The following is a 12,408-nucleotide window of genomic DNA, read 5'->3' on the forward strand; positions in this document are numbered from 1 at the left end:
GCGCTCCACCAGCGTCAGGATGCAGCCGCGCACCCGGTACGGCTGGGGGGGGCTCAGCGTGAACACCCCAAAATCACCCCGAAATCACCCCAAACCTCCCCCCAGCCCCCCCCAGACTGCCCCCAAAGCCCCCCCGGAAACCCCCCCAAGGTGACCCCAAAGCCTCCGCAAAAGCCCCCAGAGGTGCCCAGAAACCACCCTGAAAGACCCCAAAGACCCCGAACTCCATCTAAAGCCCCCCTGAAAGAGCCCAGAAGAGCCGAAACTGCCCCCAAAATCCTCCAAATGACCCCGAAGCCCCCCAAAACCCTCCCTACACCCCCAAAAAGACCCTAAAGCCCCCCCTATGGACCCCAAATGACCCCAAACTCCCTCCAAAGCCCCCCCAAAAGACCCAAAAGGACCCCAAAGCCCCCCCAAAGGACCCCAAATTGCCCCGAAAGCCTCCCAAGCGACACCCAGAAGACCCCAAAGGTCCCCGGAAAGCCCCAAAGCCCCCCACAAACCACCCCAAAACGATGACAACCCCCCCAAAAGCCCCCAAAGCGACCCCAAATGACCCCAAACTGCCCCCAAGCCCCCAGAAAGCCCCCCCAAGGACCCCAAAGCCCCCCCAAAAGATCCCAAAGACCCCCAAACGACCCCAAACTCCTCCTAAAGGCCCACCAAAAGACCCCAAACACCCCCAAAAAGACCCTAAGTGACCCCACCCCCCCCCCCAAAGGACCCGAAAGCCCCCAAATTCCCTCCAAAGCCCCCCCAGAGGGACCCCAAAACCCTGCCAACACCCCCCAAAACCCCCAAAGGCCCCTCCAAAAGACCCCAAACTCCCCCAAAGCCCCCCCGAAGAACCCCAAAGCCCCCCAAAAGGACCCCAAAGCCCCCCAAACTCCCCCAAAGCCCCCCCAAAGGACCCCAAAACCTCCCAAACTACCCCAAAGCCCCCCCCGAAGGACCCCAAAGCCCCCAAAGGCCCCTCCAAAAGACCCCAAACTCCCCCAAAGCCCCCCCGAAGGACCCCAAAGCCCCCCCGCAGCCCCCCGCACCTGCTCGGGGTTGGCGAGGTTCTCGGACTCCTCCACGATGTTCTCCCCGATGAAGATCTGGGGGTTGGCGAAGAGCACGTCCAGCAGCTCCTCGATGCACGCCAGGCACTTCTGCCACATCTCGGGCTGGGGGGGGGCGTCAGCACCGACAGCCTGCCCCACGGCGCCCCATAGAGCCCCACGGCGCCCCACGGCCTGCCCCACAGTGCCCCACGGCGCCCCATAGAGCCCCACGGCGCCCCATAGAGCCCCACGGCGCCCCACAGCCTGCCCCACAGTGCCCCACGGCGCCCCATAGAGCCCCACAGAGCCCCACGGCCTGCCCCACGGCGCCCCATAGAGCCCCACAGCCTGCCCCACGGCGCCCCATAGCCTGCTCCACGGCGCCCCACGGCCTGCCCCACAGTGCCCCATGGCCTGCCCCATAGAGCCCCACAGCGCCCAATAGAGCCCCACGGCCTGCCCCATAGAGCCCCACAGAGCCCCACAGCCTGCCCCACAGCGCCCAATAGAGCCCCACAGCCTGCCCCACGGCGCCCCACAGCCTGCCCCACGGCGCCCCACAGCCTGCCCCACGGCGCCCCATAGAGCCCCATAACATGCCCCATAGCCTGCCCCACAGTGCCCAATAACCTGCGCCATAGCACCCCACAGCACCCCATAACCCACCCCGTAGTGCCCCACAGCGCCCCGTAACCTGCCCCATAGCGCCCCATAACCCACCCCACAGCGCCCCGCAACACCTCATAACCCACCCCATAGTGCCCCACAGCACCCCATAACCCCCCTCGTAGTGCCCCACAGCACCCCATAATCTATCCCACAGTGCCCCATAGCACCCCGCAGCACCCCATAACCCGCCCCACACCACCCCAGTGCCCCATAAGCTGCCCCACAGCCTGCTCCATAGTGCCCAACAGCACCCCATCACCTACCCCATAGCCTGCCCCACGCAGCCCCATAACCCGCCCCACAGTGCCCCATAACCTGCCCCATAGCACCCCGCAGCACCCCATAACCCCCCATAACCCGCCCCGCAGAGCCCCAGTCCCCCATAACCTGCCCCACAGAGCCCCACAGCGCCCCACGGCCCGCCCCATAGCGCCCCACGGCCCGCCCCACAGCGCCCCACCTTCATGTAGGTGGCCAGGTTGGGGTTGTAGTCGTAGAGCGAGGCGATGATGTTGAACTTGATCTTCACCTCCAGCGCCACCCCCAGGTTGTTCTCGTTGGCGATGCCCACCAGCAGCTGCAGCAGCTCGATCTGCGCCGCCCTGCGCCGGGGGTCAGCCCCACGGCCTGCCCCACAGCCTGCCCCACAGCCGGCCCCACAGCCGGCCCCACAGCCTCACCGGTCCGTCCCCTTCTTGCCGCGCGCCTGCAGGATCTCGTTGAGCTTCTTCACCACCACGGCGTGCGTGATCTCCGTGCCCTTGGCGAACATCTTGGGCTTCTCCTGGGGGCGCGTGTGGGGCGGGGTGTGGGGCTGCCCCACGGCGCCCCGCCCCGCGGCGCCGCCTCGTGGTCCTGCCCCGTTCTGTGGCCCTATTACGCCGCCCCACAGCGCTGCCCCATTGCCCTACTTCAAGGCACCGCCCCATAATCCTGCCCCATAGCACTGCCTCATCGCGTAGCCCCACGGCCCTGCCCCATAACCTTGCCCCGCAACCCCGCTGCGTAGCCCCATAGCGCTTTCTCATAGCCCTGCCCCACGCCCAGCCCCACAACCCCACTCCCTAGCCCTACCCCACGCCCAGCCCCACACCTTGACCAGGGGCACGCCGCCCTTGACCTTCTCCCACTCGCCGCCCTCGTTGTCGTCCTCCTCGTCCTCGTAGCGCCGCGCCTTGCGGTCGTGCTTCTTCTTCGCCTTCTCCTCGCGCTTCTTCTCGCCCCCGCGCTTGTCCTCGTCCCTGGGGGGGCAGCGTCACCCCCTGCCCCTCTCGGGGGGGGTGGGGGTGGGGGTTGGGTTCGGGGCGGTTTTGGGGCGTTTCGGGGGGATTTGCTCACTTTTTGAGGAACTTGGAGGCCAGCGACGTGTACTTGCCCTCGTCCTCGTCCGACTCCGAGTCCGTGTCCGAGTCCGAGGAGCCCCAATCCTCGTCGTCCTCCGAGTCCTCCGAGTCCTCGTCCTCCTGGGGACGGCACCGACCCCGAATCAGCCCCAAATCCCCCCAAACTCACCCCACATCCCCTCTAAATCCCCCCAAATCCCTTGAAACTGCCCAAATCCCCCCCCCCCAAAACCCCAAACCCCACCTAAACCCACCCAAATCCACCGAAATTACCCAAAATCCCCCAAAACCTTCCCCCAAACCCCTCAAGCCACCTCTGTAAAAACCCAAGTCCCCCAAAAACGCTCCCCGACCCCCCCATAATCCCCACAAACCCTTCGAATTACCCCCGCACAAACCCAAATCCCCCCCAAATCTCCTCCAGGCCCCCAAATCACTCCCACAAAAAAACAAATCCCCCCAAAACCCCCCCCAAGGCTCTCAAACTACCCCCGTAAAATCCCAAATCCTCCTTAAAGTCCCCCAAGTCCCCTAAGGCCCCCAAACTCCCCCCCAGTCCCCTCTAAACCTCTCAAATTACCCACACAAAACCCCAAATCCCCGCTCTATGCCCCAAATCCTCCCCAAACCCCCCCAAATTACCCCTGTAAGCCACCAAGCCTCCTCCCCCAGTGCCCCCCAGACCCCCCCAAAATCCCCCAAGCCCCCCCATATTTCCCCACCTCCATCTTCTTGAGGAAGCGGCCCCGCGCCTCCCCGGCCTCCTTCTTCTTGAGGAAGGCGGCGGCGCTCAGCCCGTCCTCGTCCTCGTCCTCCTCCGACGAGCTGGAGCCTGCGGGCGGCACGGTCAGCCCCACGGCCTGCCCCACGGCGGGTCCCTGCCCCACGGCCTGCCCCACGGCGGGTCCCTGCCCCACAGCGGGTCCCATAGCGGATCCCTGCCCCACAGCCTGCCCCATGGCGGGTCCCTGCCCCACGGCCTGCCCCATAGCAGGTCCCAGCCCCATAGCAGGTCCCTGCCCCACAGCCTGCCCCATAGCAGGTCCCATAGCCTTGCCCCATGCCAGGTCCCGGCCCCATAGCAGGTTCCTGCCCCACGGCCTGCCCCATGGCAGGTCCTTGCCCCATAGCCTTGCCCCATAGCAGGTCCCTGCCCCACAGCCTACCCCCCAGCGGGTCCCTGCCCCACAGCGGGTCCCATAGCGGACCCCTGCCCCACAGCCTGCCCCATGGCGGGTCTCTGCCCCACAGCCTGCCCCATGGCGGGTCCCATAGCCTTGCCCCATAGCAGGTCCCTGCCCCAAAGCCCACCCCCCAGCGTGCCCCTGCCCCCCCAGCGTGCCCCACGCACCCTCCGAGTCGCGGCTCTTCTTCTCCTCGTCCTCATCCGCCGACTGCTCCGGGTTCTGCAGGGGCCAGCACCAGGGTGAGCGCCCTCCCCGCCCCGCAGCCCGCCCCGCGGCGCCCCGCGGCGCCCCCCCCCACCTGCTTGTAGCTGGCGATCAGCGCCTCGTAGTCGCGGTTGTACTTGCGGATCTTCTGCCGCAGGGTGCTCAGCGCCTTGGCGTTGTTCTTGTTCATCTTCTTCTTCCCCTCCTTGTCCTCCCACAGCTGCGGGGCGGCACCGCCGGGCTCAGCACCGCGCCGCGGGGCCCAGCACCGCCCCGCGGGGCCCCAGAACCGTCCCCCCTCCCCGGGACCTCGTTGAGGTAGTCCTCGAGGTCGGCCAGGATGCGGACGTAGAAGCGGGGGACGCCCTCCTTGTCCACGATGCCGCGCGCCTTGGCGAAGGCCCGGCCCAGCAGCTCGAACTCCTCCAGGCACTTGGTGACGTCGCGGATCTTCATGGCGTTGCGGATCGTCTTGATCAGGTTGGTGAGCTCCTCAAAGCTGGGGGCAGGGCCGGGGGTCAGCCCCACAGCGCGCCCCACAGCCGGCCCCACAGCGCGCCCCACAGCGCGCCCCACGGCTCACCGCTTGTCCTTGGCGCTGCGCACCACGCGCTTGGTGTCCTCCTCATCCTCGCTCAGCAGGATGGGCCTGGGGGGGGGGGCGTGAAAAGGTGTGGGGCTGCCCCATAGATCCCCCCTGCACCCACAGAGTCTCCCCCAGCCCCACAGATCCCCCCCCAGCCCCATAGATCCGCCCTAGCCCCACAGATTCCAACCCCAGCCCCACAGACCCCCCCCAGCCCCACAGACCCCCCCCCCGGCCCCACAGACCCCCCCTCACTTGCTGTAGTTGCCGCCCGCCGGCTTGGCCACGAGCTCGTCCCCCGACACGGAGGACTCGGACTCGCTGTCGGAGCCGGTGGTGAAGAAGCGCGACATCCTGCGGGGGGAGGGGGGGCGTCAGTGGGGCGCCCCGTAGCGCCTGGCCCCATAGATCCCTGCCCCATAGATTCCCGCCCCACAGCGCCCGGCCCCATAGATCCCCGCCCCCCCCCCCACAGGTTCCCCCGTCTCCCGCGTACCTCTGCCCCCCGGCCCCCCGCCCCGCGGCCCCCCCGGCCCCCAGTGTCCCCGCCCCACGGAGCCCGGCCCCAGGGAGCCTCCGCGCCAGAGATCCCAGCCCCACAGCCCCCGGCTCTCCGGCCCCGCGGCCCCCCCCGCCCCACGGATCCCGGATCCCGGCCCCGCGGCCCCCCCCGCCCCCCAGCCCCAGCCCCTGCCCCTGCCCCACGGATCCCGGCCCCGCGGCCCCCCCCCCCGCCCCGCAGCCCCCGCCCCACGGATCCCGGATCCCCCCCCCGCCCCCCCAGCCCCCGCCCCACGGATCCCGGATCCCCCCCCCGCCCCCCCGCCCCCGCCCCACGGATCCCGGCCCCGCGGCCCCCCCCCCGCTCACGCGGCCGCTCCGCTCCCGGCGCTGCGCAGCACGGAAAGGCCGGGCCCCTCCCCCCTCCCGCGCGACGGAAGTGACGCCACCGCCCCCCGCGCCCGACGGCACGCCGGGAAACCGAGTCCGGGCCGGGCCCCGCCCTCCCCCCGGGCCCCGCCCCCTCGAGCCCCGCCCCCTCCCCCCAAGCCCCGCCCGCAGACGCCGGAGCCGGGAGGGAGGGGCGGGGACGTTTATTGGGGGCGTGGCCGGGCGGGGGCGCGGTCAGGGGGCGGGGCAGAAGGCCCGGTGCGCGCCCAGCGCCGCCCCCGCCGCCAGCGCGATCCCGGCGGAGTCGGACACGGAGCCGGCGGCGGCCGCGAACTCGCGCTCGGCCCGGGGGGACTGGGGGGGGGAGAGACCCGTGGGGACGCCGCAGGGACACGGGGGGGCCCCGCGGGGACCCCGGAGGGACCCCACAGGGACCCCCGGAGAGACCCACAGAGATCCCATAGGGACCCCACGGGGACCCCACAGGGACCCCACAGGGACCCCACGGGGACCCCATAGAGATCCCACAGGGACCCCGTAGGGACCCACAGAGATCCCATAGGGACCCCGTAGGGACCCCATAGGGACCCCACAGGGACCCCCGGAGGGACCCATAGAGATCCCATAGGGACCCCACGGGGACCCCACAGAGATCCCATAGGGACCCCTGTAGGGACCCACAGAGATCCCATAGGGACCCCATGGGGACCCCACAGGGACCCCACAGGGACCCCACAGGGACCCCATAGAGATCCCATAGGGACCCCTGTAGGGACCCACAGAGATCCCATAGGGACCCCGCAGGGAGCCCGCAGGGACCCCGCAGGGACCCCCATAGGGACCCCCACAAGGAGCCCGTAGGGACCCGACAGGGACCCCATGAGGACCCCATAGAGATCTCATAGGGACCCCTGTAGAGACCCACAGAGATCCCATAGAGACCCCACGGGGACCCCACAGGGACCCCACAGGGACCCCGTAGGAACCCCACAGGGACCCCACAGGGACCCCATAGAGATCTCATAGGGACCCTTGTAGGGACCCACAGAAATCTCATAGGGACCCCACGGGGACCCCATAGAGACCCCACAGGGACCCCCCGGGGACCCCTGGCTGCCCCACAGCAGGACCCATGGGACCCACAGAGGCCCACAGCAACCCGTGGAGGCCCCATAGGGACCCCTACCCGCCCCCTAGGGACCCATAGCGCCCCCTAGGGGGACCCATGGGCCCCGCAGAGACCCGCAGGGACCCACAGCGGGACCCGTGGGACTCGCAGCGCCCCACAGAGACCCCTAAGTGCCCCATGGAGACCCCCAGGGCCCCCCAGCTGCCCCCCAGTGACCCGCAACCACCCCGCAAAGCCCCCAAACCACCCCCCGGCACCCCCCAGCGCCCCACAATGACCCCGCAGTGCCCCGTAACCGCCCCCACGGCGCCCCACGGGGCCCCCCCGACGCCCCCCCAGCTCCCCCCGGCCACCCCCCGGCGCCCCCCAGCCCCCCCGTAGCGCCCCCAGCTGCCCCACGGAGTCCCCCAGCCGCCCCCTAAAGGCCCCGTAACGCCCCGCGGCGCCCCCCCCCCGGCCCCGCGGCGCCCCCCGGGGCCCCCCCCGGCGCCCACCTCCGTGCGCACGTTGAGGAAGGCGTTCCCGTAGGCCGTGCCCCCCAGCAGCCCCTCCAGCAGCACCAGGGCGAAGGCGGCGCCGAGGCCGGGCAGGAACGGGGCGGCCACGGCCCCCAGCAGCACCCCCGCCGTCAGCCCCTGGGGGCGGGGCCACGGGGGGCGTGATCGGGGGCGGGGCTACGGGCACGGGGCGGGGCCGCGGGCGTGGTCAAACGGGTGGGCGGGGCCAGGTGGCCGTGGGGCGGGGCCGTGGGGCGGGAGGCCCGGTGGCAACTACGGGGCGGGGCCGCGGGTGCGCCCGAGGGGCGCGGCCTCGTCAGGGCGCGGTCGGGGTGGGCGTGGCCTACGGGGGGCGTGGCCTACGGGGGGCGTGGCCTACGGGGGGGGCGCGTCCCCACCTGCAGCAGCGCCAGCACCCAGATGGGGCGGAAGCGGCAGCAGCGCAGCGACGAGCGGGAGGCGAAGACGGCGGCTTGGTACAGCAGCTGGTACCTGCGGCGCCACCCACGGCTGCCCCACGCATCCCCGCCCCACGGCCCCGCCCCACGGCCCCGCCCCACACATCCCCGCCCCACGGCCCCGCCCCACACCCCCCCGCCCCACACCCCCCCCGCCCCACACATCCCCGCCCCACACATCCCCGCCCCACACCCCCCCGCCCCACACATCCCCGCCCCACACATCCCCGCCCCACACCCCCCCGCCCCACACATCCCCGCCCCACACATCCCCGCCCCACACCCCCCCGCCCCACACCCCCGGGCTCACCAGCGGTACTGCTCGCTGTGGGTCAGGGAGGACTCGGGGAAGTAGAGCAGCTCCAGCTGGGGGGAGACGGGGGCTGCCCCACGGCGCGTGGCCTGCCCCACGGCGCGCCCCGCACCGCCCCATAGCGCCCCGCAGCGCTTCCTCCCAGCCCCACACCTCCCCCCTTCAGCCCCATAGCGCCTCTCCCAGCCCCACACTTCTCCCTCCCCAGCCCCACAGCAACCCCCCGGCCCCGCAGCGCCCTCCCCCGGCCCCATATCTCCCACCCCACATCTCCCCCGTCAGCTCCACGCTGCTTCCCCCCAGCCCCACGGCTCCCACCCCACTCCCCCAGCGCCCCCCAGCGCCCCATAGCACCCCCAGCGCCCCATAGCGCCCCCCAGCCCCACCAGGCCCTGGTTGATGAAGTACTCCGCGAAGTAGACGAAGCCGAGCGGCGCCATGTGCTTGAAGATCCTCTGGGGGGGGCAGGAGGCGGTGAGGACCCCCTGCCCCACACCCCCTGCCCCATAGCGCGCCCCATAGCGCGCCCCACACCCCCTGCCCCACGTCCCGCCCCACATCCCCCCCAGACGCCGCGTCCTTCTCCTGTCCTCACGTCTCCCGCCCCGCGCCGTGCCCCACCCCCTGCCCCACGCCCCCTGCCCCGAATCCCCCCCCCCACCACGCCCCACTCCCTCCCTCACGCTCCCTGCCCCACACCCCGCCCCGCAGCCCTGCCCCCCCCTCACCTTCACCACCTTCCACTTCTGCGCCGCCCCCAGCCCCACATCGGGGCCGGGCCCCAGCAGCGGCTCCTGGGCCGGGGGGGGAGCCTGGGGGGGCCGCAGGAGGCAGAAGTAGCTGCGGGGACGGAACCGTGGGGCAGCTGTGGGGCCGCTGTGGGGCCGCTGTGGGGCAGACTGTCGGGTGGCAATGGGGCGGCCATGGGGAAGTTATGGGGCAGCCATGGGGCGGCTATGGGGTGGCCATGGGGCGGTTGTGGGGCCACCATGGGGCCTCTATGGGGCAACCATGGGGCAGCCATGAGGCCATTATGGGGCAGCCATGGGGAACTTATGGGGCCACCATGGGGTCATTATGGGGCAGCCATGGGGCGACTACGGGGAAGTTATGGGGTGGCTATGGCGAAGTTATGGGGCAGCCATGGGGTCATTAAGGGGCAGCTATGGGGTGGCTATGGGGCAGCTGTGGGGAAGTCATGGAGTGGCTATGGGGCGGCCATGGGGAACTTATGGGGCCACCATGGGGTCATTATGGGGCAGCTATGGGGCGGCTGTGGGGAAGTTATGGGGCAGCCATGGGGCGGCCACGGGGCGGCTGTGGGGCGGCAGCCCCCCTACCTGAGCAGCGTCAGCGGCGGCAGCAGCAGCAGCGGGAGCAGCGCCCGGGGGGGGCTGAGCCCGGCCTGCGTCAGCCCCAGGTAGGCCAGGGCCCCCCCCAGCCCCGCCGCCCCCGTGCCCGAGGACCAGCAGGACAGCGCCGAGCTGGGGGCGGCCGCGACCCATAGAGGCACCGCCGGACCCACAGCGGGGCCGCCGGAGCCATAGGGACACCCCCAGCCCCGTAGCGGTGTCCCCTGCCCCATAGGGACGCCCCCAGCCCTAAAGGGACATTCCCCCAGGAACCTCCCCAGCCCCGCAGCCCTATTCCCAGCCCCATAGCGACCCCCTCCGAGCCCCATAGGGACACCCCCAGCCCCATAGGGACACCCCCAGCCCCACAGCACCACCCCCAGCCCCACAGCACCACCCCCAGCCCCACAGCCACGTCTCCAGCCCCATAGCAGTCTCCCCGGCCCCACATCGCCCACCCAGCCCCAGACGAGCACCCCCAGCCCCACAGCGACCCCCCAGCCCCACATCTCCTGCCCCAGCCCCACAGCGACCCCCGTCGTTCCCCCTTACCTACAACCCCCGCACCCCCCAGCCCCACAGGGTGCCCCCCCCCGCCCCACAGCGCCCCCGCGGCCCGTAGCGACCCCCCTGCCCCATAGCACCCCCCCCCCCCCCAGCCCCGTACCTGGGGTACAGGGAGCTCAGCGCCAGGAACGTCACCTCCCCCAGCCCCGAGGAGGCGCTGGCCAGGACCACGCCTGGGGGGCAGCAAAGTCACCCCCGCCCCACAGATCTGCCCCACAGCCCCACCCCACAGATCCGCCCCATAGACCCGCCCCACGGCGCCCTACTCACCCACCAGGCTGACGGCCACGCCGGCGGCGGCGGCCACGAGCGCGAAGCTGCCCCACGCCGCGGCGGTGACGGCGACGACGCGCAGGCTTGGGGGGCGCGGGGAGACATCGGTGGGGCTGCCCCATAGCGCCGCAGCCCCCCCCCCCCCACCCCCCCCCAACTCACTTGTAGGGCAGGAGGTGGATGCAGAAGGGGGCGGCCAGCTTGATCAGCAGCGTGGGCAGGATGTCGGCCAGCAGCACCGCCTGCCGGGACCCACGGCTTGGGGGGCTGCCCCATAGCGCCCCACAGCCTCCGGGGCCGCCCCACGGAGCCCCACGTCCTAGGGGGCCGCCCCACGGAGCTCTCTAGGCTGTGGGGCTGCCCCATGGAGCTCTGTGTGGCTGCCCCATAGCGCCCCGCATCCCGCGGCCCAGCCCCGTAAGTAAAACCCCACAGAAAACAAACTAGAAAAGAAAGACCCCGCCCCCACGGCCCCACCCACCCAAGCCCCGCCCCCCATCGAGCCCCACCTGCTTAAGCCCCGCCCCCTCCCTTAGGCCCCGCCCCCTCCCCTAGGCCCCGCCCCTCACCCCAGTGGAGATGGGGCTGCAGTCGTAGCGGGAGCCGTTCCGGGGGGCTGGCGGCATCTGGGGGGGGGGGACGGGGGGCGTCACGTGAGGGTGGTGGGGTCACGTGAGGGTTGGGGGGGGTCACGTGAGGGTGTGTGTGTGGGGGGGTCACGTGAGCCCCCCCATGGGTCCGGGACCCACCTCGGGGGGCCGCAGGATGTCGTGGGCGGCGCTGAGCATCACCACGTACGGGGTGTTGTTGCAGAGCCCCAGCAGCCTGGGGGCGAGCCCCATAAGCGTGGGGCCGTTCCCCCCAAGTGTGGGGTCGCCCCCCAAGTGTGGGGCACCCCCCGAGCGTGGGGCACGTGCGCGGGGCTCACCAGAAGGCGGCGTCGTTCCGGCAGCGCTCGGCCAGGGGCGGCTCCGGGGGGTCCTCGTCTGCGGGGGGGGGCAGTGTGGGGCGGGCTATGGGGCAGGTGTGGGGCAGGTGTGGGGCTGGGTGTGGGGCGGGCTATGGGGCAGGTTAAGGGGCTGTAGGGGGCGCTACGGGGCAGGGCCGGGGCGCTGTGGGGCGGTTGTGGGGTGCCGTGGGGCAGGCTGTGGGGCGGGCTATGGGGCAGGTTAAAGGGCTGCATGGGGCGCTATGGGCTGGTGTGGGGCAGGGCTGGGGCGCTGTGGGGTGGGCTATGGGGCGGGCTATGGGGCGCTATGGGGTGCTGTGGGGCGCTATGGGGCGGGCTGTGGGGCGCTGTGGGGCGCTGTGGGGCGCTATGGGGCGCTATGGGGCGGGCTATGGGGCGGGCTGTGGGGCGCTATGGGGCGCTATGGGGCGCTATGGGGCGGGCTGTGGGGCGCTGTGGGGCGCTGTGGGGCGCTATGGGGCGCTATGGGGCGGGCTGTGGGGCGCTGTGGGGCGCTATGGGGCGGGCTATGGGGCAGGCTGTGGGGCGCTATGGGGCGCTGCGGGTCCGGCCCCGCCGCTCACCGCCACCCCCGGGCTGCGCCGGCTCCGCCATCGCTGCAGGGAGCGGCTCCGTCACGTGACCGCGGCGGCACGTGACCGTCGGAGGGCACGTGACCGCGCCGCTCGTGGGGGGGGGGAAGGCGGGCGCGTCGCCATGGAGACGGCGCCGCCGCCGTCTTGACGCCGTGGGGCCCCGACGCGTGGGGCCAGCGCGGGTGGGACCCCGCACGCGGGGGGGGCTCAAATGCGGGGCCGGGACGTGCGGGGCCCCGGCGCGTGGGGCAGCCCCGAGCCACGACTCCGCGTCTCCTCTAATCCGCTTTTATTGCCCCCCCCGCCCCCCCCCCCACAGCGCCGCCCTCGTTAGGGCCGGGCGCT

At 71.9% G+C, this 12,408-nt stretch overlaps 2 protein-coding genes across 3 annotated transcripts; both read right to left on the bottom strand.

Moving 5' to 3' along the window:
- Nucleotides 1-3: 3 nt before the first annotated feature.
- Nucleotides 4-6,046, bottom strand: EIF3C (eukaryotic translation initiation factor 3 subunit C; the record flags this gene model as incomplete). The annotated part of the gene is made up of 13 exons (XM_040543668.1): nucleotides 5,909-6,046; nucleotides 5,294-5,392; nucleotides 5,036-5,101; nucleotides 4,762-4,951; nucleotides 4,547-4,672; nucleotides 4,413-4,467; nucleotides 3,784-3,893; nucleotides 3,057-3,181; nucleotides 2,812-2,959; nucleotides 2,399-2,502; nucleotides 2,179-2,320; nucleotides 1,047-1,172; nucleotides 4-42 (listed from the first exon to the last, which is right to left on the bottom strand). Coding segments are annotated over exons 2-13 (1,329 nt in total), but the record flags the coding sequence as incomplete, so codon positions are not given.
- Nucleotides 6,047-6,143: 97 nt separating this feature from the next.
- Nucleotides 6,144-12,149, bottom strand: CLN3 (CLN3 lysosomal/endosomal transmembrane protein, battenin). Of its 2 annotated transcripts, XM_040543670.1 has the most exons (14): nucleotides 12,052-12,149; nucleotides 11,447-11,504; nucleotides 11,268-11,343; nucleotides 11,088-11,144; nucleotides 10,681-10,760; nucleotides 10,516-10,601; nucleotides 10,346-10,418; nucleotides 9,667-9,810; nucleotides 9,055-9,166; nucleotides 8,713-8,781; nucleotides 8,324-8,379; nucleotides 7,954-8,047; nucleotides 7,553-7,693; nucleotides 6,144-6,283 (listed from the first exon to the last, which is right to left on the bottom strand). In XM_040543670.1, exons 1-14 carry the CDS (start codon nucleotides 12,080-12,082, stop codon nucleotides 6,164-6,166), a joined length of 1,197 nt encoding a protein of 398 aa, XP_040399604.1. In that variant the 5' UTR covers nucleotides 12,083-12,149; the 3' UTR covers nucleotides 6,144-6,163. The 2 variants fall into 2 exon arrangements, with proteins under 2 accessions (XP_040399604.1, XP_040399605.1); XM_040543671.1 differs by lacking the exon at nucleotides 9,667-9,810.
- Between the last annotated feature and the right edge of the window lie 259 nt (nucleotides 12,150-12,408).

The sequence above is a fragment of the Cygnus olor genome, unplaced genomic scaffold (assembly GCF_009769625.2).
Source record: "Cygnus olor isolate bCygOlo1 unplaced genomic scaffold, bCygOlo1.pri.v2 scaffold_158_ctg1, whole genome shotgun sequence".
Taxonomy (NCBI): Eukaryota; Metazoa; Chordata; class Aves; order Anseriformes; family Anatidae; genus Cygnus; species Cygnus olor.

Coding starts and splice junctions, on each gene's coding strand:
- CLN3 (XM_040543670.1), bottom strand. CDS start 12,082: ATGGCGGAGCCGGCGCAGCCCGGGGGTGGCG. Junction 10,602..10,680: donor ATCCACCTCCTGCCCTACAA/GTGAGTTGGGGG, acceptor GCGCCCCCCAAG/CCTGCGCGTCGTCGCCGTCA. Junction 7,694..7,953: donor GGGTGCTGGCGCTGCTGCAG/GTGGGGACGCGC, acceptor CCCCGCCCCCAG/GGGCTGACGGCGGGGGTGCT.